The 23,593-nt window shown below is 33.8% G+C and overlaps 3 protein-coding genes across 6 annotated transcripts; all 3 read left to right on the forward strand.

Moving 5' to 3' along the window:
* The first annotated feature begins 1,779 nt into the window (after window positions 1-1,779).
* LOC120252789 (cytochrome P450 78A5-like) lies at window positions 1,780-3,837 on the forward strand. The gene is made up of 2 exons (XM_039260949.1): window positions 1,780-2,753; window positions 3,117-3,837. The coding sequence occupies exons 1-2, from the start codon at window positions 1,836-1,838 to the stop codon at window positions 3,714-3,716; spliced, it is 1,518 nt and encodes a 505-aa protein (XP_039116883.1). The 5' UTR covers window positions 1,780-1,835; the 3' UTR covers window positions 3,717-3,837.
* A 6,083-nt stretch (window positions 3,838-9,920) lies between these two features.
* Window positions 9,921-19,564, forward strand: LOC120252899. Of its 4 annotated transcripts, XM_039261101.1 has the most exons (3): window positions 9,923-10,110; window positions 18,912-19,017; window positions 19,119-19,564. In XM_039261101.1, the coding sequence occupies exons 1-3, from the start codon at window positions 10,057-10,059 to the stop codon at window positions 19,226-19,228; spliced, it is 270 nt and encodes an 89-aa protein (XP_039117035.1). In that variant the 5' UTR covers window positions 9,923-10,056; the 3' UTR covers window positions 19,229-19,564. The 4 variants fall into 4 exon arrangements, with proteins under 4 accessions (XP_039117031.1, XP_039117035.1, XP_039117033.1 ...); XM_039261097.1 differs by having other exon boundaries at window positions 9,921-10,110; window positions 18,912-19,564; XM_039261099.1 differs by lacking the exons at window positions 18,912-19,017; window positions 19,119-19,564 and adding an exon at window positions 10,246-10,748 and having other exon boundaries at window positions 9,975-10,110.
* A 3,130-nt stretch (window positions 19,565-22,694) lies between these two features.
* Window positions 22,695-23,587, forward strand: LOC120252861. The gene is made up of 2 exons (XM_039261058.1): window positions 22,695-23,046; window positions 23,392-23,587. Exons 1-2 carry the CDS (start codon window positions 22,743-22,745, stop codon window positions 23,427-23,429), a joined length of 342 nt encoding a protein of 113 aa, XP_039116992.1. The 5' UTR covers window positions 22,695-22,742; the 3' UTR covers window positions 23,430-23,587.
* The last annotated feature ends 6 nt before the right edge of the window (window positions 23,588-23,593 follow it).

A 23,593-nucleotide genomic window follows, 5' to 3' on the forward strand; every position in this document is an offset into this window, starting at 1 on the left:
CGTTGTTTGAGTTGGAGATTGTTTAATAAATAAGTTCAACTTTAAAGCTCGAAGTTGAGCACTTAAAAGTAAAGCTATTTCGAGACATACATAAAATATTGTCCTTTTATGTATATCTATGCACGTAAATGGAAAGATCAAAATTAAAAGGTAAATTTTAATAATAACTTTTATGTGTCTTTCTCTTATTTCCAAATATTTTAACCTAATGATCACATCATACTTGTGTTAATTATCATGCATTCCTCACTCTCCTTTCTCTTCAACCAACCAATATTATTAATTATCATGCATTCTCATTATCCTCACCCTAAAAAACTATTTTTCCGTAGTTACGAACAACATGCATTCATGCATGTTTACCTGGCTCCTAATTGTATGCTGCATGCGCTACTCCTTCTTGCATGTATATATATATATATGTGTGTGTGTGTGTAGATTTATATATATATATATATGTGGTCCTTCATCCATGCATGCATGCATCCTGTAATATGTACGTGAAGAGAGAGAGAGAGAGAGATTAGACTCAGTCACTCAGTATGACTCATAACTAGCATGGTATATATAGCTTTTAATCACAACTAAGATTAGTAAAAGATATTGTTTATATGTTTTTGCCACCTTCTTCTTAAATACTAGATTTAATGCTGGTTTCATTGTTGAACTAAACTGGAATTATTAATTTTAAATTGAATCAGAATCAATTTTATAATTGCAAATTGAACTTTCGTTCAAAACCTTCAATCATAATTTTTAAGATTTTTTTAGAGTTTTTACAAATTAAAAATAAGAACTAAAATTATTTTTTTGAATAAAGTAGGTAAACTACGAATTTATTAGAAATAAAAAACATCAAAATACAAAAAAAAGGGACAACAAACATAAAAACGGAAAAAAAATACTGTAATCCTTCCCTGAGATGAATAAAAACCGAAACTTAAATTATCAGTTTAAATTCATTTTTTATTATTTAGATAAAAATTATATAAACCAAAATCTCAAAGTTACCGTTCCATTTTGGTTCTAACATTTACAAAATCAGAATCGCTGATTCAAAATCAGGCCTATTAAAACAATATAAAATTCTCAATTTTTCAAAACCGTAATTTTATCTCAATGTAATAAAAAAAATCAATATCTGATTAAAAAAATTATAATAAAACAAATTATTGAAAAGTTCGATATAATGATCGGGCCGCGAGAGCCATCAGCCGTTTGATTCACTGGCACCAAACCCCACCGTTCATAAACGGGGGCCCACATCTCCGCCAGATCTGACGGCGCCCACGTGGCTCCGACGGCTTCGACGGCGCATACTAGTGGGTCCCATCACCGTACCGTTTCCCATCCATAGTCACGATCACGAGGCAAATTTAATGACGGACAGAGATTCGGGCGGCGCTCTGGGGCCCACACTACCAAATCTCATCGAATCATAGGTCTCACCTACAACCCGTACCTCATAAAGTTTCCCCGTTCCGCCACGTGGCAACCCCTTACACTGTTACACCACGTCCCTCTATGCAATGATTCGCGCCGGACCTTAAGGCTGCCTCTCGGTATCGTAACCTGACTGTGACCACACCACTCCCGCCTTTTTCTTAAATTACTAATTTACCCTGATTGCTTGACCTGCAGTTACAAATAGGAAACCGGGAATAAAAATAAATAAAAAATTTGGGAAAATTTGGGAAAATTTCGTAACGCCCCCCGTTCCAACCTTTATTTAAACACCCCATCCTTCCCTTCATGCTCTTCATCCCTCGTTCTTTTTCCTCCACTTCCCATTCCCACTTCCCATTCCCACTTCCCGACTTCCTAACTTCCAAAGGATGTCGACTTCCGGCGTTGATTTCTCCTTCTGTTTTTTCTTGTTTTCCAAAACTCCGATTCCGCCTCCACTCCTCGCTCTTCTTCTCGTCGTTGTTTCTTTCTTCTTCTTCTTCTCTCCTGGTGGGTTTGCTTGGGCGTTCTCGCGTGGCATTCCTGGGCCACCGGGTTTTGTTCGTGCTTTGTCTGGTCCTGTTGCTCACCGGGCTCTTGATAAACTATCGAGGTCTTTTCAGGCTGTTGATTTGATGGCTTTCTCTGTTGGTTTTACTCGTTTTATCGTTTCTAGCCAGCCGGAGACGGCGAAGGAAATCTTATCGAGTTCTGCTTTTGCTGATAGGCCGATTAAAGAGTCGGCTTATGAACTGCTTTTTCATCGGGCAATGGGTTTTGCTCCGTTTGGGGATTATTGGAGGAATCTTAGACGTATCTCTGCTACTTATCTTTTTAGTCCTAAGAGGATCTCGGCTTCCGGGGAGCATCGGAGGTTGATTGGGTGTCGGATGGTGAGTGAAGTCCAGGAGTTGATGGGGAGTTCTGGAGTGGTGGAGCTCAAGAAAGTTCTGCATTTTGGGTCTTTGAACAATGTTATGATGAGTGTTTTCGGGAAAAGTTACGATTTTGGGAAAGGGGAAGGGCTGGAATTGGAAGGGTTGGTGCGTGAAGGGTATGAGTTGCTTGGGATGTTCAACTGGAGTGATCACTTGCCCTTGTTAGGGTGGTTGGACTTGCAAGGTGTCAGGAGGAGGTGCAAAAAACTTGTGGCCAAGGTGAATGTGTTTGTTGGGAAGATCATTGGGGAGCATAGGAATAGAAGAGTTGGTGGTATTGCATGTGGTGTTGGTGACTTTGTTGATGTTTTGCTCGATCTGGAGAAGGATGAGAAGCTCTCTGATGCTGACATGATTGCAGTTCTTTGGGTAAGAACTTCTCTTCTCATAACTGTTTATAAATACTACCCTGATGTTTTGTTTAACTATGATAACAGCTATGATTATCCTTCTCATAGCCTACATCACTTTCGATGGTGAATTGATGGTGCCCAGATGCGGAATTTTTTTAATGGCTCTGCATTAACGATGCTTTTGTTAGTTGTTAGTTGTTTGTTTGTGATAGTGCTCTCCCATTGCTAGGCAACTTCACCTGATATATAGTTTTGTAGAACCTTTCTTACTGTTTTTATGATTCAAGCTGTCTTCTTGTTCTTTATTTAATCTCCGCATGGCACTGTTTATGATGCCTAGTGCAAGTAATCACCTTTGCATGGTTTGTCTTTATCTCAGGAGATGATCTTTAGGGGCACTGACACTGTGGCTATCCTTCTGGAATGGATCATGACCAGGATGGTCTTGCACCCTGACATTCAATCCAAAGCACAGACTGAAATTGACTCCGTTGTTGGGAACTCAAGACTTGTCACTGACTCTGACATTGCCAAACTCCCATACCTTCAGTCCATCGTTAAGGAAACTCTCAGAATGCATCCACCAGGTCCACTTCTCTCCTGGGCACGCCGTGCTATACATGATGTTCAAGTTGGTGATCATGTCATCCCTGCTGGGACAACAGCAATGGTGAATATGTGGGCGATAACACATGATGAGTGCATCTGGTCTGAGCCCAATGAATTCAAGCCTGAGAGATTCATGTTGGAGGACATTAGCATCTTGGGTTCTGACCTCAGGCTGGCTCCATTTGGTTCTGGGAGGAGGGTTTGTCCCGGCAAGGCCATGGCTTTGGCTACTGTTCATCTGTGGCTAGCTCAGCTTCTTCAGAGCTTTAAGTGGGTGCCCTCAGAGAAGGTTCCTGATTTGTCTGAGTGCTTGAAGATGTCCCTTGAGATGGAAAATCCCTTGCTTTGCAGGGTTATTCCAAGGTACTGAAGTGCGTTTGGCTGTTATGTGTTTTCATTATCACCACATGAGTTGATGATGTCGCTTGGTCTGTGGTACTTGGTTATATGTTTTTATCCTATCTAGTCTTTTATTGTGTGGTAATGTTTAATTATGCTGGTGGTGCAAGTATACTTGTTTGTGTCTGCATGTACACAGTTTCTCTGGAATTTACATGGAATGGATGATAGCCTTGTCTTTTGAATGTCTTTTGAATGTCTTTTTCGGTATCATGTGCTGAAGTCTAAATTGGAATCTCTTTGCCTCTTCCTTTAATTTCAAAAGCTGTAGGCTGGTGCTTGGTAACAGCTATTTCATCTTCCTCAGCTTTGGATGATATGAACTATTAAATATGAATGTACATGAAATTATGTACATTTTCCCATTGTTGCTCTTGATGTGGGTGGTTGGCAACATTGCTAAACTTCTCATTGAAGTCATTTTCTGGTTGTTCACAGGTCACATGAAGTGGTAAAGTGGATTCTGGACAGGATATGCTGAATGTAGTGTGTATGTTACCACGGTTGAGGTAATCTGAATGAAATGGGCACCGAATGCTTGATTTGAAATTGATTCATTTCAACCAAATATGCGCCTTCTTTGGATTACTTTATTGAATCTTTTTTCTCTTTAGTTTTATGCATTGGATTTTTCCTCGCAGAGTACTACGAATTTGTTCTCTTTTTCTTGCGTATATCTGCGGCATAATCTTTCATGATATATGTACTCTCTTTCTTTATTCATAAAGAAGCATTCGTTTCTTCTTATACCAGACTTGACGGTATTGCTTGTTCATATATACCAAATAACAAAATTCAATGTGGTTTGTGTCATTGTCTACTAAAGTTTTTTCAGAACAAATGAGGCACTAGGCACTCCTTGATTTGCACTTTATACAACTCCACCAAATGATTGAAGAATAAGAACCCCACCTCCCTTAGGATATGATTCTAAGGCACTGATCTTTATTGGGATTCAAATCTAACATGGAATATTTAGAGCTGTGGAAAGCTTGCCCACTTTCTTTGCAAGACAGCAAGAAGAAGGTTTTCTTTCGGGTATTTGAACGCAAAAACAGTCTGGCTGGCCTTCAAACAATACCCACTTGCATGCCTTTCTCTTTTCACTTTGCTAACCTTTTATCCTTTGTTATTCCCAGTCTCCTACAAGATCACACCAGATATCTTAGAATGTGGGTAAAAAGAAAGAAGGAATGAGAGACTAGACGCAACCAAAAGATATTGAGAATCTCTAGCTACTATATTTCACCATTATATCTGTTGAAGACCGAGAGAGCTTTTTAGTCTTTGAAAAGCATACGTGGATGTAACTACTTTGATATTCCTTTGACCTCCAATTGAATTGATTTGAATTATACAATGAAAGTTCTTCTCTATCAAATTCCACGTCAAGCATCTAGAAAGGGTTTCAAAATGGTAACTTGTGGGATGGAGAAGGGTTGGTGTTCATTAGCCTAACTGAATTTTCTAATGGTAGTCAGTGAGTTGTTGCCAGTTTACTTATGGCAAAAGAATTCTTTCATCAGTTACCATGGATAAAACCATGACTGAGATCAATAACAATCATTTTTATAAAGCGAAGTAGGCGGTGACACGTAGATGCTATTTATAACCTAATACCATAAATAGAACAAGTAAAGCAAGTAGGCCTTGATGATGCATCATATATCATTAGCCACAATCATGCCTTCAATTATAGTTCAGATGACCAGTCTGATATCAGCTATCTCAGCCTAAAGAGCTTGAAATATGAAATGGTGCCATGTGGGCCACCTTGTTCAGATCTTTTCAGCTTAGTACTGGTATTAAAAGAGAAAACATCCATGAAGCATATGATGAAATCATAACTGTCATACTTATCCACTCTTAAGACATCCGACTTTTATAGTATTTTATGATAGTCCTCAGTTTTGCTGACTAGTGCTGTCATCATACTCTGGTTTTCTTTTTTTTCCTCCCCAATCATCTGCATCGAAATTTTCTCGTATTATTGGCTGATTACATATATAAATTTGTGTGAATGGAGGCTTAGCTTCTGTTGCATTTTCTCGATGGATGATCCTTTTTCTGCTTGCATAGGACACGCTTTTTAATTTTATAGTCCAAGTTGCAGCGTTTGTGGTGCCTAACCTGAATGCAATGAATTCATCGCATATGGTGGTGGGTGTTGTCTTAGATTATTAATCAACAATATACTAAGATGTGAATCATCTTGTGGTTACAGGACCATCAGCGTAGTATCAGGCTTTATTATATTCCTTATATCACCTCTTATGATGCTACTAAAGATCCCTGAGAGAGTTGTGAAGGAGATCAACACCTTCCACTCATGAGATTCCGCTGATGATGTGGCATATACAATGCATGTACGTATTTTTTTCTGCATTCTGCATTATGCATGCAGCAGGTATGGTAATTGATTTAAAATGAAGTGTGAAAGGGATGACGTGGAATTGGTTTGGACCACCGGTGCATGGCATGCGAGAAATAATTTATGCAGAACATCCAATTCCTTATTCTTGCTTAGTAATTACATTAGCAAAGAAGCAAACTTTCTTTTTTAATGTTCTTTATTATCATCTTTTTAACAATAGTTAATTCAAAGGCACACATATAAGGTTCAATCTAGATTCTCTCTCCTTTCTCATGCTTGTGTTTGTCCTGATAGATAATATCATACAGTAACTATTTACAGGATAACTTACTTAAAAGAAGCCATGATGTTTGCTGACGTAGTGCTTACTCATGCATCATCTTTTAGCAATTATCCCGTAAGTTGGAAAACACTAAAGATTGTTGTGGTGTTATTAATTAATTCAATTCAAAAGTCTCAATCAAATATCATCTAAAAAAATTAATATCATTGATTGTAGTTGGTGGATATCTAACGCGTGATATATATATATGGTAATTTCTGGCTCCTTCCTTGGTAGTTGTCACCTGTGAATCTTTCTTAATGGAATCATGATTGAAGTAACTTATAGGAAAGTGCTGGGCTAGCTTGTGAGATATAAAACAAATCTTAACTTTATTGATGAGAGTGACCCAAAGTTAGGTAGTCACCGGTGCACTTGTTAGGAAGCTTAAACATTTATTTGGCACAGTATCCTCCAATAATTTTCATTTCTCTTTCGGTATGAACAAAGAAAGAATTGTGGAAGCTACTCAGGAAATCACCATTATGCTCCTATTAATTTGTACCATCCAAGAAAGTGATTGGTGACTAAAAGCTACTTAAATCATTGTTTAAAAGGCGATATGTTTCATTTCATTTAGCATGTCTGGGTATTTTAATTCTGTTGATAAGATCCCTGGCATCAACCATAATTTTTATTATATGAAAACGAACAAAGATGGTTAACGATTCTACACTCTTGGCATTACTAACAGTTGTCATTAAAATGCTTTGTTACCAAACTGATCTCGTTTTTTTTTGTCTGTGTGATGTATTTCGACGATAACAAGAAGCCATATTAAATGATAAAGATAATGTGATATATTTTCTTAATCTCATAGGGCCAGAAGGTTGAACCAAACTAGTCTTAGTCTTATAACTACCTTCTTTTTTTAATTAAATGTGGATGTGGTTCATTTGTATTTTACTACTTGGATTCATGCTTTATGGTTAAATCAAAAGCTCATGCACGTGCTTAAGCAATTAATGTACAATTGACATTCATGAATCAGATAAGAATGCCATTAAACTATCAATTATGTCCAAATTATATGGAGAGAATCTGGTTGGTGGTGGAGAATCTTTCCAGAAGTATATATTTTCTAAAAATTTATAACCTGACTTTATCTAAAGGAGTTTTACTGTGACCCGACTCAATTAATATGATTATTAGTCAAATGGTTTTCCTTTCTTGCGTATACTGAGTGAACCTGAAGCTTTGAACAGTTAGAAGATCCGACACATGTTGATAACTACCTGCCTGATTCCCTTTTATTCTAAATTGTTCACCAATGAACTTCCTCTTTGTTTGATATTCTGGATCTTTATTATCTTGTCCCAAGATTCTTTTGTCTCATTTTACCTTGCAATTTCCGGTTTTTTATGTTGTCTTTGTGAACTAACTTGATAACTTCATTCTTCTGTGAAATTGTATATTAATTGCAATTTGCAATGCAGCATTATACTGATGCTCTAGATATTAATTTGGCATTATCTTATGAAATTTACACGATATGCTGTGACATTGAAGAATCAGATTAAAATTCTCTAAATGTCTGTTTCAAATTGAAAAATCAGGTATTTGGCAGAGAGCATAAAGACTGATACCTTCCATTAACTAAAGTCCCATTCTTTAAGTTGTTCTACTTTGACCTGGTCTAGCTAATTAGTGTCATGCTATCTGCAAATCATAAAATATTCATCAGATCATTTCTTAGTACTTTTCATTGTGTTTCGAATTTCTAAGTAGTTGCTTGTTCAATCTGCAGATTAAAAGTTCCTTGGCATTTAATGGCAGGGTTCATCAGCTAGCACTGGGATTATATTAGCACTTCAAATCAACAGCAATATATATTTGTTCAGTTGATTTTTAATTTTCAAACAAACTGATTTTTAAGGAACGTAAATAGTTGGTTTTCTTCCTTGGCATTTTTACTTCTGATGCTCTGGATATTAATTTGGCATTATCTCGTGAAGATTTAACGATACACTATGACATCGAAGAATCAGGTTAAAATTCTCTAAATGTCTGTTTCAAATATTAAAATCAGGTATTTGGCAGAGCAATATAGACTAATACCTTCCATTGACTAAAGTCCCATTCTTTACTTTGACCTGGTCTGGCTAATTAGTGTCATGCTATCCGCAAATCATAAAATATTCATCAGATTCATTCTTAATACTTTTCATTGTGTTTTGAGTTTCTAAGTAGTTGCTTCCTCAATCTAGAGAGTAAAGTTCCTTGGCATTTAATGGCAGGGGCCATCAGCTAGCACTTGGATTATATTTGCATTTCAAATCAACTGCAATATATATTTATTCAGTTGATTTTTAATTCTAGAACAAACTGATTTTAAAGGAATATAAGTGGTTGGTTTTGGGCCAACAGAACCATAAACTCGGTCCATGTACTCTCAGCCCATATACTCTGACAATTTGCCCAAGTAAGTCTCACTTGTATGCTGACATATATCTTCTTATTTAGTTTATATTATCTTGAGAACCTTTCCTTTTTATGACTGTTTTAGTTAGTTGATATGAAGCTCACAGCATTGAATGCAGTAAAAACAAACATAATGGACACTTTATCTTCATAAGAACATGCATTTTTGGCACGGCAGTTGTTGCCAAATGAAATGTTAGGTGCCATGCTCTGAAGGGCATTTCCACACCAATCATTGTCTAATGTTGGAAGTATTTACATTCACAACAGTCATTCTTGTACTAATTCACCGTTTCCTTCTTCTTTGTGGATGTATTTTACATAAGCATTTTGAGTTTAGTTGTTGAACTTGAACTTGTTTACTTATGCATGTTATCTTGAATGATCCTTCATTACTAGTTTTTTCTTACATTTTACTGTAACATTGATGTGATGCGAGTGAGAGATCTTTTGTCTATCCAAGTGTTTTTTTCTGTCTGTTGTTTGTCATGCGTTGTGTTTTGTAATGATTCTCTTGTTCACGTGATCAAGAAATAGGATATATATTGAATAACTTCTGTGCATCATGTAGACTCTTCATACTTATATAATTTATAAATGTATCAAATTTACTATTACTTAACTAATATTGATGTTAATAATTAGATAGCTTTTGCAAGTAGTAGTACTACTGATCACAACATTTTGGCTGGACAAGAATTGACCCTTCTTTTGAGGTGGTACATACCATTAGCAGTTGATGCCAAACAACATGTTAGAAAAAGATACCATCAGAGTTGTAATTCATTCATTCATCCAGCATTGTTTGTTTTGACCTCTAAAATAAAAATAAAAAATAAAAATTTATTCCATTGAATCAGAAGAATCAAACTGCCTTGGATTACTTGATATTTATTACCTGCTTTGTTCTGTCAATCTGAATACAATGTCTGTGCACTATGTATCATCATCACTTGGTAACCCTTCAATTTTACTGTTTGTGACTTACTTTTTCCTTTATTGTTGTTAAACACAGCCATTTTCATGGACCATGTTGGACAGTACTGTCTTCATGTGAACCTCTCATTCCCTTCCCTCTGGATATTAAAAATAAAAATATCATGCATATATTTTAAATATTCTGATTGGCATATACATCTGATGTCTATAAAATGTACACCCACCCACATAAGAGCAGATTGCATGTGCTGAGACATGAAGATGAGAGGGGTTCTTTGTTGCTGCATCTACTTTCTTGTTTTGCTTCAGGTATTTTGATTATATATAGGATTTTTTTTTTTCCTGAATACATTATATATGTTGTGAATCTTGTGATTAATATCTCTATTAAATTTCTCATGTGATCTTCCTTCCTCCACCAATTTATATCTGATATCATTCTAGGTGATGATCACATTGCCACCACCACCAGCTGCTGCTGCTGCTGCTGCTGCTGCTGCTGCTGCTATAGGAAAATACAATGACTCCATTAATTCCAGTATGATTCTGTTTCAAAGCAATGCAGCAGATGATTGGCTGCTTGAATCAAAAGTGAACATTGACAAAAATGCATTGATTGCAAACAGGCAGGTTTGCTCTTCTACACCGGGCCAAGCCTACGGTCCATGTAATGGGAATGCCAACGCAAAAACAAGAGGGTGCAACCCAATCTATGGATGCACAAATCAGTAATTAACCAGCGGAGGCTGAGATCAATCATGACATATCTCAAAGCAATTCACATCATCTCTTGTTAATTAATTGTTTCATGCCCATTATAAGGTGTTACCAATATATCATGAATTTATTACCTTACCTTCTTGTGTTTCTGCATCACTGTGCTGTTGTACGTAGTTTACTAGTGTCACACAATGATGCTATATATATGACTATAGTATATGAGTCAAGCATGTGTTAATTTATATCTCAATAGTAATGTTTTATCATGTATTTGATTTATGCTCATGCTTAAATAAAATCTTTTGTTTATTGTTATTGGTGAATTATCTCTGTTAATTTTAATCTCGGTCCTCAACCCACTTGTGTGTGTATATTATTTATTATTTATTATTTTATTTATATGGTGTTGGAACAGCTTAATTAGTTACCAAATGTATGTCTATGTATATATATGCATGTATTTTTGGGTTTTGATTTTATTTTATTATTTATTATTTATTTGGTCTTATGTAAGATTGTGCAAATTGTGGATTTAAAGTGTTTGCTTTCATTCAAGTTGAGTGATTTTATGTAACTCCACTAATATATCAATCAATTATTGAAAGATAAAAATACTGCATAGAAAATTGATGATTTGATTTTTTTTTTTCTAATTGAAATTTAAAAATTAAAAAAATTATGGGTGAGATTTAAAAATAATAAAAAATAAAGTGTAGGGTGATTCATTGTTAAAAAAAAAAAAACTTGAGGACTGTGAATTTAGAATAAAAAAATTTGCTGAACATATTTACTATATAAATAAATATATTATTATTATTATTATTATTTTAAATTTTCATTTTATATATATATATATATATTACCGAACGGCATGTGACTGCGAGAGTCAAAATCACCTGTCAATCAGTATTGCACAACATCACATGGAGTTAAGTATTTATTCTTGTCCTTGCTCACACCTTTTTTTCCTTTTATTTATTTTTTTCTTTTTATTGTGAATTGAAAGCCATCCTTTGGGGATTAATTATTACAAGTTATTTGTCCAAAAAAATAAGAAGAGTAACTTCAGATTATAAAAAATTAATTTTTTTAATAATTATAATTGACATAATTAATTTGATAGTTAAAATGTTATTCTATCTTAACATGTTTCAATTTTTTTTTTTACTAATATCAAGTGGGATAAGTTGATGATTAAGATGTAACTGGGTTTCATTATCCAATTAACCATGGTGTAGGAATCTCCACACCTACAAATTTTTTTCTTTTTAAAAAAAAAAAAAATTAAAATCAATAGAAAATCTAAATAAACAGGGTAATTGGGAAAAAAAATCTGAACCAATATGGCTGGGAGCACTTGGTTAACTAGTGAGAGAAAAGATAATTTATAGAAAAAGAACTCTAGTGCTAATTTAAATTCTTTTTTGTTCATGTATTATTATTATTATTATTATTATTATTATTATTACAAATACATTATTTGCTCAAATTACTGAACCATTCACTTCTTAATTTGCTGTCCGATGAACAAATTAAACTAATGTACATGTGCATCCAAATTAACTCATTAATTTCTGAGTCATAAACACCGATTTTCTTGGTTTAATTTGTACATTAATTATTCCCCAACTATAATTTTGCCACGCAAAATAATAAATGCTTCAATTTTTTAGCCTTTCATTCCCTTCTCGTTTTTGAGAACACATTTTTTATTTTAAGTTCTATGATGGGCTAGCTGTACACTGTCTATAAAATGCAGGCACATACAGATTGCTTTCTTGGTGCATAGATACATATCCTTCCTTGCTTCTTCTCTGCAGGTAATAATTAAATTGCTGTTTAGAATTGAATACATTAGAAGAATAATGCTATATATGTTTATATATATACATATAGTTTATTTTGTTTTCAAGCAATAATTAATCTTTATGTCTATACATTGATTCTTCTAATTGCTTGAACAATGAACAGACACAGGTATATATATATATATATATGTGATATGAGTGGTTAATTTGAAGAAGATGAAAGCTGTTTGTTGGTTGTTAGTTTTGTTTGGGTTGATGATGATGATGATGATGATGCAAGCTGAAATGGCAACATTACTGCCACTGGAAAGGGATGTGTCACGCCCCGAACCTGGCTCCCCAGGCCCAGTGCACTGACAAACGGCCACACACCCACCAAACCGAGGCCCGAGAGGCATGTAAGGCCTCAAAACCCGTTTCTCAACAAATCACAAAAAAATCTAAGCAGAGTAAAGACTAGAAACAAGAATGGAGTTCGAACTAAAAAGAAATAACTAAGTGTCTTTCGCGATTCATACTAAATTTAATCAAATAAAAACTATGCCCACAACAAACGGGACTTATTACATGCTAAGAAGATTGACGGTGGCCCAACGATCCTACTAAGCCTATCCAGTCACCCGACCTCTACTCCCGATCCGAAAGAAAAAAATAACAACAAAATTTATGAGCTACATGACAAAGGAAGCATCCCACTAAAAAAATATAGGGATCACTTATCAAAAATCATAATTTAATAATTTGCAAAAACCAACCATAAGTTTAATTCACTTAACATAGATGTCAAAAATTAAGCATATAGGTCCCCCAAACAACTATTGCTCAAAAACAAATCACAAAAATTCATATATTTACCCTCGGTGACCCGAGACAAAACAAAAAGTCATATTTTTTTACCCCCGGTGACCCGAGCCAACAATTAACAAAGGCCGATATTCTCGCACCGACTGCAGGGTAGGGGAAACTATAGTTTCAGAACAAAATACGTGTCGACACCTGGCCGTGTTTAACCCCCAGATGATGGGGTTATTGCAAAAGTTAGTTGGGGACTAATTTCTATATCAAAAGTACCTTTGTTCACAAAAGCGATGAACTAACAAAAATTCAAGACAAGCAAAAGTACAAGAATACAATAACATGATCCCATTTTTGTCATATCAAAATACACCAGTTAATGGAATACAAATATGAACAAATAAAAAAATAATAATATTCTTTAATAAAAAATTTAAATAATACCCTAAATTCAAAATAAATAAATAAATACATAATCTGAACTTTAAACACATGAATTCAAAAATTTAAATAATTATCCGAAATTCAGAAATTTTGAACAGTCATAAATCATATGAAATTTCAAAAATAAAAAGAATCAGGATTTAAAAGAATTATTTGAAAATTCGGAATTTAACTAAATCAACACGTGGGAATTCTAAAGAATCTCATTAATTTGAATATTAAATAATTTAAAATAATTCCAAAATTAGTATTAATTATATAAATATAATTTGAATAATATACAGAAATCTAATTATCCAAAATAAATAAATAAAAATACATATTTTCACAAATTTAACAAGTTTCAAAAAGTCTATATACATAGTATAATTTATATGTGGGATACTTACCTGATATTTGCTAAATCCACAAAAATCCAAGTTGACTCCCACTTAACTCTCCACAAAAGAACCTATAGACATAAAATCAATTCAATAACCCTAACTTTACAAATTAACTAGGAGTCTTGGATTCCGAGTATAACACTTAATCTTATAAAGGATCAGAAAATAAATATCATTGGATACTATAAGACCTCAATCAAAACACTGCACATCCTAACCCAAACAGTACAGTGCATCAAGAAGAAAATTAAACTGCTAAAGCATTACTAATTAACCTTTGAAGGATAATATATATATTCACACAATGGCATCCATAAATAACCAGGATAAAACATGGAGAAGTAAAGCTTGCTCGAATTCATCGAACCACTAGCGTAACTATAAAAGAGAAACTTAAAAGAACATGAAGAACCTACAAGCGAGAGAACATCTAACATACAACACCAAACAAACACCCAACATCGCCAAACAAGACCACCACAAGATGCAAATCGGATGATCGCCTAACCTTATATTTGGAAGTCGCTAGATCCTCGCTTTGACAATCGGGACTAGGAGAACCTCTCGATTCCGCCACCACAACGCTAAAGAGACGATAGTGAGAAGACTGCAAGTTATCCCTTTTTATTGAGATTTAAAAATCGCGAGTGGGAGGTTGCTTTCAAAAATATGGGTAGAAGGTTATGAAAGGATAACATAAAACTTTTAAATGAAACTAATTAAATTAAATAAAAAAACAAAAAGATAATTTTAAAGAGAGTGGGGTCCACAGGATGCTTATGCAATATGTAATGTTTCTACTTCATTAATGGAAGTGGAACTAAATCATGAATTGGATTGGCTACTTGCAAATGCAGCAGGAACACCACCTATCAAAGTTCCTAATGCTCTCAAGCCAGACATACAGGTTCCTGGTTCGCGGCCAATGGGCCAGCCATATCGAAGAGGGTGCAAAAATGTTTATCAGTGTCCTGCAGGAAGCCATTATTGATCAAAGTCATTAGAATTGTGGAGCATATATATGCTTTGTTTAATTACAGTAATAATTGTCTCTTATATATTGTGGACGTAATTAACTCATATGGTATCATCTGGATCAGCAAAATGTTATGGATCAAAGTGATCCTTGTTGTTAAGTATTATGATTCTCTGCTTTTAATTTTGTTCATCTGCATGCATTTTAATTTACAGAATAATACCATGCATGCTGGATGTTAAGTAATGTGCTGCCAGGTGTGGAGGTGTGCTATTCTCAATGTAATAATATGCTGAGAAATAGAGATCTTGAATGTTCTGCAGATTTAAGCTGAAAAATTCTAAATTGAGTGGAATATTGTTTCTCCTCTTCAGATCCCCTGTTTTTTTTTTATCCTCGCAGAAATTATTCAGAGCTTCTCCCAACTGTAGGCTAACTTCTTGGATGATACAAGTGAAATCTCATCTCACCTGATTCTGAAACCAGAGTATTTCCTAGTTCCAGCCTATTATATTCGTCATATGTCATATTTGATATTATTATTTTTTTCTATTGTGATTTGTGGACACTTGTCGAGGCTTTAATAAGCTGGAATCAGGGAATAGCCTAATTCGAAAACCAACCGAAATGACTTCGATACAAGGAATGAGCCATTGGATCTTTATATTTAGTAAGCTACAATTTATTATCTAATTTCAGGTTCTATTGCTTATGTTGTCTCACATTCAGAGAATCAAGTGTTGAAGTAAATCATGAAGAATTAGTTGAATGAAAAGATGGCTGTTTTACTGCATGTATATTCTTCCCAATTGCTCCTTGGTTTGTGATTGATCACCAACGTACACTGCATATAAAATGCTAGTGATCACAGCTGATATCTGCATGTTTATCTCAATGTGATCTGTTGGTTTGTCTTTCTGTTTTTATCATGCATGTATCTACTGAAGAGCATAAATAATTAAAAGCCATATGCTAAATTAAATAATCAGTAGTACTGCCGGTGTTGTTTCCATTTTCTAATTCACATACAGTACTGTTAATTAACATAATATAATGTAACTGATCGAAGTTCACAATTACTTTGTGTGGTTGGTTGCCTGTCCACATTACATATAATAAGACACTGTACGTAAAGATACAAATGATATGAGTGACCATCTTCACATGGAGCAACAACTAATCAATCTTGTCCTTTCTTTTCTGAACAAGTATCTCTAGTGCCAATCAAATAATGCACACACACACACACACACACACACATGATACACTTGTGTGTCTATGTGTATATATATACCTATCAACACGTACATCTTAATATATATATTGTGTAATTAAGAAGTTTTGGAGAATGAACATGTGTGGATAGATATGAAGATGAAAGCTAATTGTTGGTACTGCATAGTTTTGCTTGTTTTTCTGCAGGTGATGATGATGATGATGATGAATGCAATGCCAATTGCTGCTGTTGCAGCTTTTGAAGAATACAATAATGCTTCTGAAGGTATTGGACCAGATGATGAGAATTGGTTGCTGGCATCTGCAACGGTAATCAACCCAGCCATTGTTCTCCAGCCAGATCACCAATCTTGTGGTGGAGCAAGGGGAATGTCCTACGGTACGTGTAACTTGCCAGCCAACCAACGAGAAAGACCATGCAACACCTACTATCACTGCCCTAATCAATGAGAATCATGGCATGCCTCAAGGAAATTAATTTCCTTGGTGTTTCATGGCATAAGATAATGTATGTCTGTATGAATGTATGTATGTTTGTTTCTATATATCTTGTGTTTTATTAGTATCACACAATGGTGTGATCCCCCATTAATGTCTGTGGGTTTGTCTGTCTTTCTTTTATGGTCATGCATATATGTATCTCTCTACTCAAGAGCATAAATAAAATCTTAAGATGTTCATTGTCATTGATGAATTTTCTCTGCTTGTTTTAATCTCCATCCTCAAGCCACTTCTGTGTTTATTATATATATATATATATATGTATTTATTTAAAAAAATGTGATATCACCTATCAAAGATTTGAACCCTCACCACCACCACCACCACCACCACCACTCTATATGGCTTTATGTGGTGCAATTATTTTTAATATTGCAATCACTTGAATCAAATAGTTTTAGAAATTTTATATATATATATTTTTATGAAAAGATGGATAATCACATATATTAAACTGGATCAAGTATAAAAAAACCACCACCAAATTGGTGGGAGACAAATAACAGACAGATAAAAACCCACTAGCTGAGGATCAACAATTACAAAAACACAAAAAAGAGACTAAAAAATCTCCACTAATAAGAAGCTTTAAAAGACTCTAGCCAGTGTCGTGATCAATAATCTCCTCGGAAGATGGCACCCTAGCAGTCTCCTCCGCTAGTGCCGTGATCAATAACCGCCTCGCAAGATGGCACCCTAGAAATATATATATTGAAAGCTGAAATGCATTTTAAATTTTGGGAGGGTAAATTATTTTTAATTTTAATTAAAAATAATTGTAAATAAATAAATAAATATTATAAAATTTTATTTGTGTTTGTATAATGCATCACAGTACAATGATGCATGTGAGAGTCGAAATCATCTAGTCATCAGTGTCGGTACATAATCACATGGAGGCAATTCTTTTATTGTGGTCCTTTCTTGTACTTTTTTTTTAAATTGTGAATTGAAAGCCATTGTTTGGGGATTAAAATTATTAGAGAATATCTCAGATTCCAAGTTGTTTTTATTTGCACGGTAACAGTGATTTTGCTCATCACCTTTCTTCTTTCCATAAAATGCACATTATATGAATTTTGATATATATATATATATATATAAACAACTACTGCGATAACAACTATAAAATATTCATAATTATTTGATTTATTAGCACAAAATTTATTGTGTAAAATATTAATATTCTACTTAGAAGATGAATTTAAAACTCAACTCATACATAATGTATAAGTATATTGAAGTAAAAATTTCTCATATGTATATGTTTCTAAGACTGATTTGTTCACATTTTATAAAAAAAATAAGTAATAATAACCACTATAAAGCTCTTTATTTGCCCTTTGGTTCCTGATGAAAAAATTCTTCTGCTTGTTCATGTGCCATCACTAGTATTATGTATGGGAAGGTAAATTATTATTTTTTTAAATTGTTGATATATAAATAAATCTATATATTATAATATTTTATTTACATTGTTATATATTACGTACGTGATGATGCATGTGAGAGTCAAAATCATAAGTCATCAGTGTCGGTACATGATCACATGGAGGCAACTATTTATTATGGTCCTTTCTCGTACCTTTTGTCTTTTTTTTTTACTGTGAATTGAAAGCCATTGTTGGGGATTAATATTATGAAATTTATTAAGATGTACATGGTCGGCCAGGATGAACGTACTAATATTGAGGAAATATTAAATGTTCCAATTAATTAAATAATTATATCAACTTCAATTTTAGTTGATAAGTAGAACCAGAGGGTGTTTTATTTTACAGGCATGGTTTAAATAAGGATTATATATGTTGAATCAGTCTTTGAAATCATATTCTCAGTTAGTAACTGATGGCAAGAACATGCATTAATTAATATTTATAAAATTGGTTACACTGCACATCATGTGATGGAGGGACTCTTAATATATATTAATGCCTGTCCTCATGAAAATTCAAACCCTGCATTTAAATCTTAATAATAAACTCCGCTTTTCTTGGTGTGTTGTACTACATGTGCAACCGCTATATAATCTTGCTAACAGACTACATATTTTTCGATTAAAAAAAAAGAAAAAAAAAAGAAAAAAGATGAGAGGCACTCTTTGTTGCTGCATATCCTTTCTTGTTTTGCTACTTCAGGTATTAATATTCAAAGTTATTATTTTGGATACATAAAAAGGATCTATTGCATGTTTAGAATACATGTTAATTAGATTAATATTTATTTTCTCATGTTAATTTCTCCTAGGTGATGATCACATTGCCACTACCACCACCAGCTGCTGCTGCTGCTGCTGCTGCTGCTGCTGCTGCTGCTGCTGCTACAGGAAAATACAATGAGTCCATTAATTCAAGTATGATTCTGTTTCAAAGCAATGCAGCAGATGATTGGCTGCTTGAATCAAAAGTAAACAATATTAGCCCAGATAAATTAAGGTGCTTTGGATTCAAACAGGCCGGCTTGCTCTTCTACACAGGGGTCAACCCTATGGTCAATGTAACGGGAAAGTCAACCCACCAAAAAGAGGGTGCCCCCGAATCTATGGGTGCCCTTCTGATCAATAGCAGGCGGAGGCTGAGATCAATCATGGCATACGTACCTCAAATTAAAGCTAGCAATTCACATCGCCTTGTTAATTGTTTCATGCCATGCCCATGCCCATGGGATATTCACCTATGCATGTAATCATGAATTTAACTTAATTATCTTGTTGTTTCTGCATGCATATCACTGATCATGTGCTGCTGTAGTTTTTTTAATCTTGTACGTGTTAAACTATCTAGCTAGTGTCACACAATATATATATGATGCTAGCTACTATATATGCGAGTCAAGCATGCATGTCTTATTTTTATCTCAATATTAATGTCTCTTGCCTTGGTTTGTCTTTCTTTTAATTAATTATCATGTATCTCTCTATTCAAGATCTTGAATAAAATCATATGTTTATCGTCATTGATCATGAATTATCTCTGTTAGCTTAATTAATCTCTTCAGTTCTCAAGCCACGCCATTAGTTTATTATTATTATTATTATTATTATTATAAAAAGGAAGAAAACAACACCTCTTTCTTTTATTTGCACTTGAGAATACAATTCTTATTTCATTAAAAAAAAAATTATTTATAAGTAAAAATCTAGAAACCACTTAGGGGGAGTGGATATAAAGTTCAAATATTAAAAATTATTTCTAAAACTTTAGGAAATTAATTGTTGACATCAGAATTTAAAAATCAAAATGGAGAAGAAGAGAGCAGCTAGCAGCGAGTCAGAAAGGATTGGAATAATTAGAAAATGAAGATTAATTTATTATGGGAGAATCTTTCAGAAAACTATATATTGGTTTTAGTGATTTATTAATTGATGAATGGATGATGTCCATCAATAAATTAAAGTTCAAATCAAATTATGAGATGGATGAAATAAATCCACATAGAAATATATACAACAGATCACAGAAGTGTGGCACCAGAAGGAAATGAAATGAAAAAAACTCGTCAAAGATGCAAAAGAGATTAGTAAGATTATTTTTGCAATAAAATATAATAATTCCATAAAGATAAATAAAAAGTGTGAAAAAATAATTAACTAATTATGTCTGTAACCAAATGGTGTGCTTGTTCTAGCTAATTCAATAAAATTGTGATTTATTTATATTTATCAAAAGATAAAAAATAAAAAATTGGTGTGTATGTTCTTCAGAGGATGAGATCCAATTAATGCCTGTGATAAAACATGTTTGACTCATAGTGTCAAATTTCCTTTCAAAATCTGACAGACCAGTCCATGAATTCCACCAAAAATGAATGCAGCCTCTGTGGGAGAAATATAATAGAACTTGGATATAATTAATTATCTGGAGTTTCATGTTTCTAACTCATATATAGATGTTACCAAATTTAGTATTTACTTTTAACTCAATTTGATGTTAATGATTCAACAGCTTTTGCAAGTGGTGGTAGTACTAGCTAGCTAGTGGCCTCAACAATTTTTGTTTTGTTTTGTTTTTTGTTTTTTGTTTTTTGTTTAATTCGCTGGACTAGAATTGACCCATGTTTGGAGGTGGTACATACCACTAGGCACTAGCAGTTGAAGTATTCAATTATTAACAATATAAAGCTGGCTTCATTTTGAGCCTTTCATATGAATCATATCCTTCTCTTCTTGATAATACAACTTTTATTTTAAATTTTCTGATGGACTTGTAGCTGTGCACTGTCTATAATTTAAAATGCAGGCACATAGGCAGTGCTTTCTTGGTGCAGCCGCTTGCAAGTATTAGTTCAATTATTTTTTAGGATACATAATTAGAAGAATGTTATATATGTTTATATAGTTTAATTAGTTTTCAAGCAATAATTAATGTCTATGTCTATGTCTATTAATTAATCCTTCTAATTGCTTAAACATGGATAGACACAGGTGTATATATATATATATATATGATGAGTGGTTTGAAGATGATGATGATGATGATGATGATGAAAGCTCTTTGTTGGTTCTTAGTTTTCTCTGGGTTGATGATGACAACAGTACTGGCAAGTGATGAGCAAGCAGTGTAGTGTTTATCTATAGAGATATATATATATATATATATATATAGATTCATGGCGGCAATGCTGATCATGCTCTGTTTAATTGTTGTAATAATCTTCTCTTAATTATTAAGATGCATGGGTCTATTATTTAGGGAAATTTACAAGTAGCGTTTTGAGTCTTGGCCATGCCTTTAAGTTCAGTATCTGTTCTTGTGAAATTTATCTGTTTTTAGAAGATATCAATGTACTTATTGCTGGTATTAATTCTCAATATGCCTGTGTTTCTGTTTTCATTGATGTCAGCTAATTTGCTGCATGTGGTGGTACTGGTCTGTACGTGATACTTAAAAATCTCACTCATGCTGAGGAATATTGCTCTTAATTTGTACGTACAAATGATGGACAGAAATTAATCATGTAAAAAAAAAAAATTGACAATCAATGTGACATGAAATGAATGAGAATCAGTTGATCAGAATAAATATCTTGTGAACCTTATTAAGATCACATGGCCTGGCAGAATTAACTAATATTGTAAAAACATTAAATTGAAGTTGTGTAAAACACTGATTATCTTCTTTGCTTTGAGTTCTCACACTCTCTCTTTCCCTTGAGAAACAGAGATAGAGATGTGCCAAACATTAACAGAGTACACCCACAAATATATATTTCTAATCCTGGGTAAAACAAATACTAGTGGCTTAAATCAAACAATGTGGCCCAGCAAAAGGACAAACATAAATTGTGCAGTTGCCCTGTCCCACATATAAACAGAACCATCTTTTGATGCTGTCACATATATAGATGCCACTGGCACATAAATATAACTTGAAAATTAATTGCATGAAGGTTACTAATGGAATAAAGTAACAGTAATGATATACACGTTAATCCTACTCCAGCTGAAATTTCAGCCTACTTATTCTGGACTTACTAGAATCAAGTCATCATCATGCATGCCTGGTGACTGATGGTATTAGAGTACTTAATAGTTCTACATCATGAGTTAATTTAAAAAATATGAAATATTGAGTTTTTTTATTTATTTTTATTTTATCAAGTTCAATTTTAGTTGACAAGTAGTACCAGCTGAGGGTGTTTTACTTTACAAGCATGGTTTAAATGAGGAATAGAATATATACAACCGCTATATAATCTTGCTAACAGACTACATATTTTTCCATTAAAAAAAAAAAGAAAAGAAAGATGAGAGGCAGTGAGTACACTTTGTTGTTGCATATCCTTTCTTGTTTTGCTACAGGTATTATTAATATTTAAAATTATTATTTTGGATACATAAAAAGAATCTATTGTTTTCTAACCATCTTAATTAATTATGAGCGACCAACTTCACATGGATCAAATAATCAATCTTGTCCTTTGTTTTCTGACGACCAAGCAGCATCTCAGTACAAATTAATTAATAATTCACACACACACACACACACACACACTGTGTGTGTGTATATATATATAGCTTATAATATCACCACATCTTCGGGTGTGAGGAAGATTAATAGAGGTCGAATTGAGTGTGGAATGGATCATATGAAAATGAAAGCTATTTGTGGGTGCATAGTTTTCCTTGTTTTGCTGCAGGTGATGATGATGATGATGATGATGATGATGATGATGAACACAATGCCAGTCGCTGCTGCTGCTGCTGCTGCTGCTGGAGAATACAATGGTTCTGATTGTATTAATGCAAGAAATGAGAATTGGTTGCTGGCATCTGAAGCAGATCCACCGCCGGTGGGTGTAAAACCAGCTCTTGACGCAAACAGACCAGTTTGTGGTGGTCCAAATGGCCTCCCATGTACAAAAAAAGCCAATCCAGGGGCCGGTAAGCGGACATACTAATATATAGAGCAAGTATCCATGACACATTGACACCACCATTGTCATAATAGATACATTCATGATCTATTATTATATTATATATTTCAGAATTATCATGATGCATATATGCATAAATCGATTACTCAGGAGTCAGGACATTAATTTATTTACAAGTAGTCTTGAGTCTTAATTAATTAATTGGCCATGCGCGCCTTCAAGTTCAATATTTGTTCTTATTTATTTATTTATTTATTTATTTTGAAGATCATATCAACGTGTTTATTAATGCTGGTTAATTTTCTCATGAATGTCTGTTTTCATGTAACGGCCGGGAAACTCTACTCACCAGGAAGAGGCTGCAAAATGTACTATGGGTGCTCAACCTGATCATGAGGCTCATGACAACTGTGAGATATATACTAGCTACTACAAGGAAATCAATTTTCTTGTCTCATGACATGGCTTAAGGTGATCAATATTGTATGCATGTAATGTAATGTAATGTATTGTATGTTTTTATTTCGTATTTCAACAGCTGTATGTATCAGACA

This window comes from Dioscorea cayenensis, chromosome 24, assembly GCF_009730915.1.
Source record: "Dioscorea cayenensis subsp. rotundata cultivar TDr96_F1 chromosome 24, TDr96_F1_v2_PseudoChromosome.rev07_lg8_w22 25.fasta, whole genome shotgun sequence".
Classification (NCBI taxonomy): domain Eukaryota; kingdom Viridiplantae; phylum Streptophyta; class Magnoliopsida; order Dioscoreales; family Dioscoreaceae; genus Dioscorea; species Dioscorea cayenensis.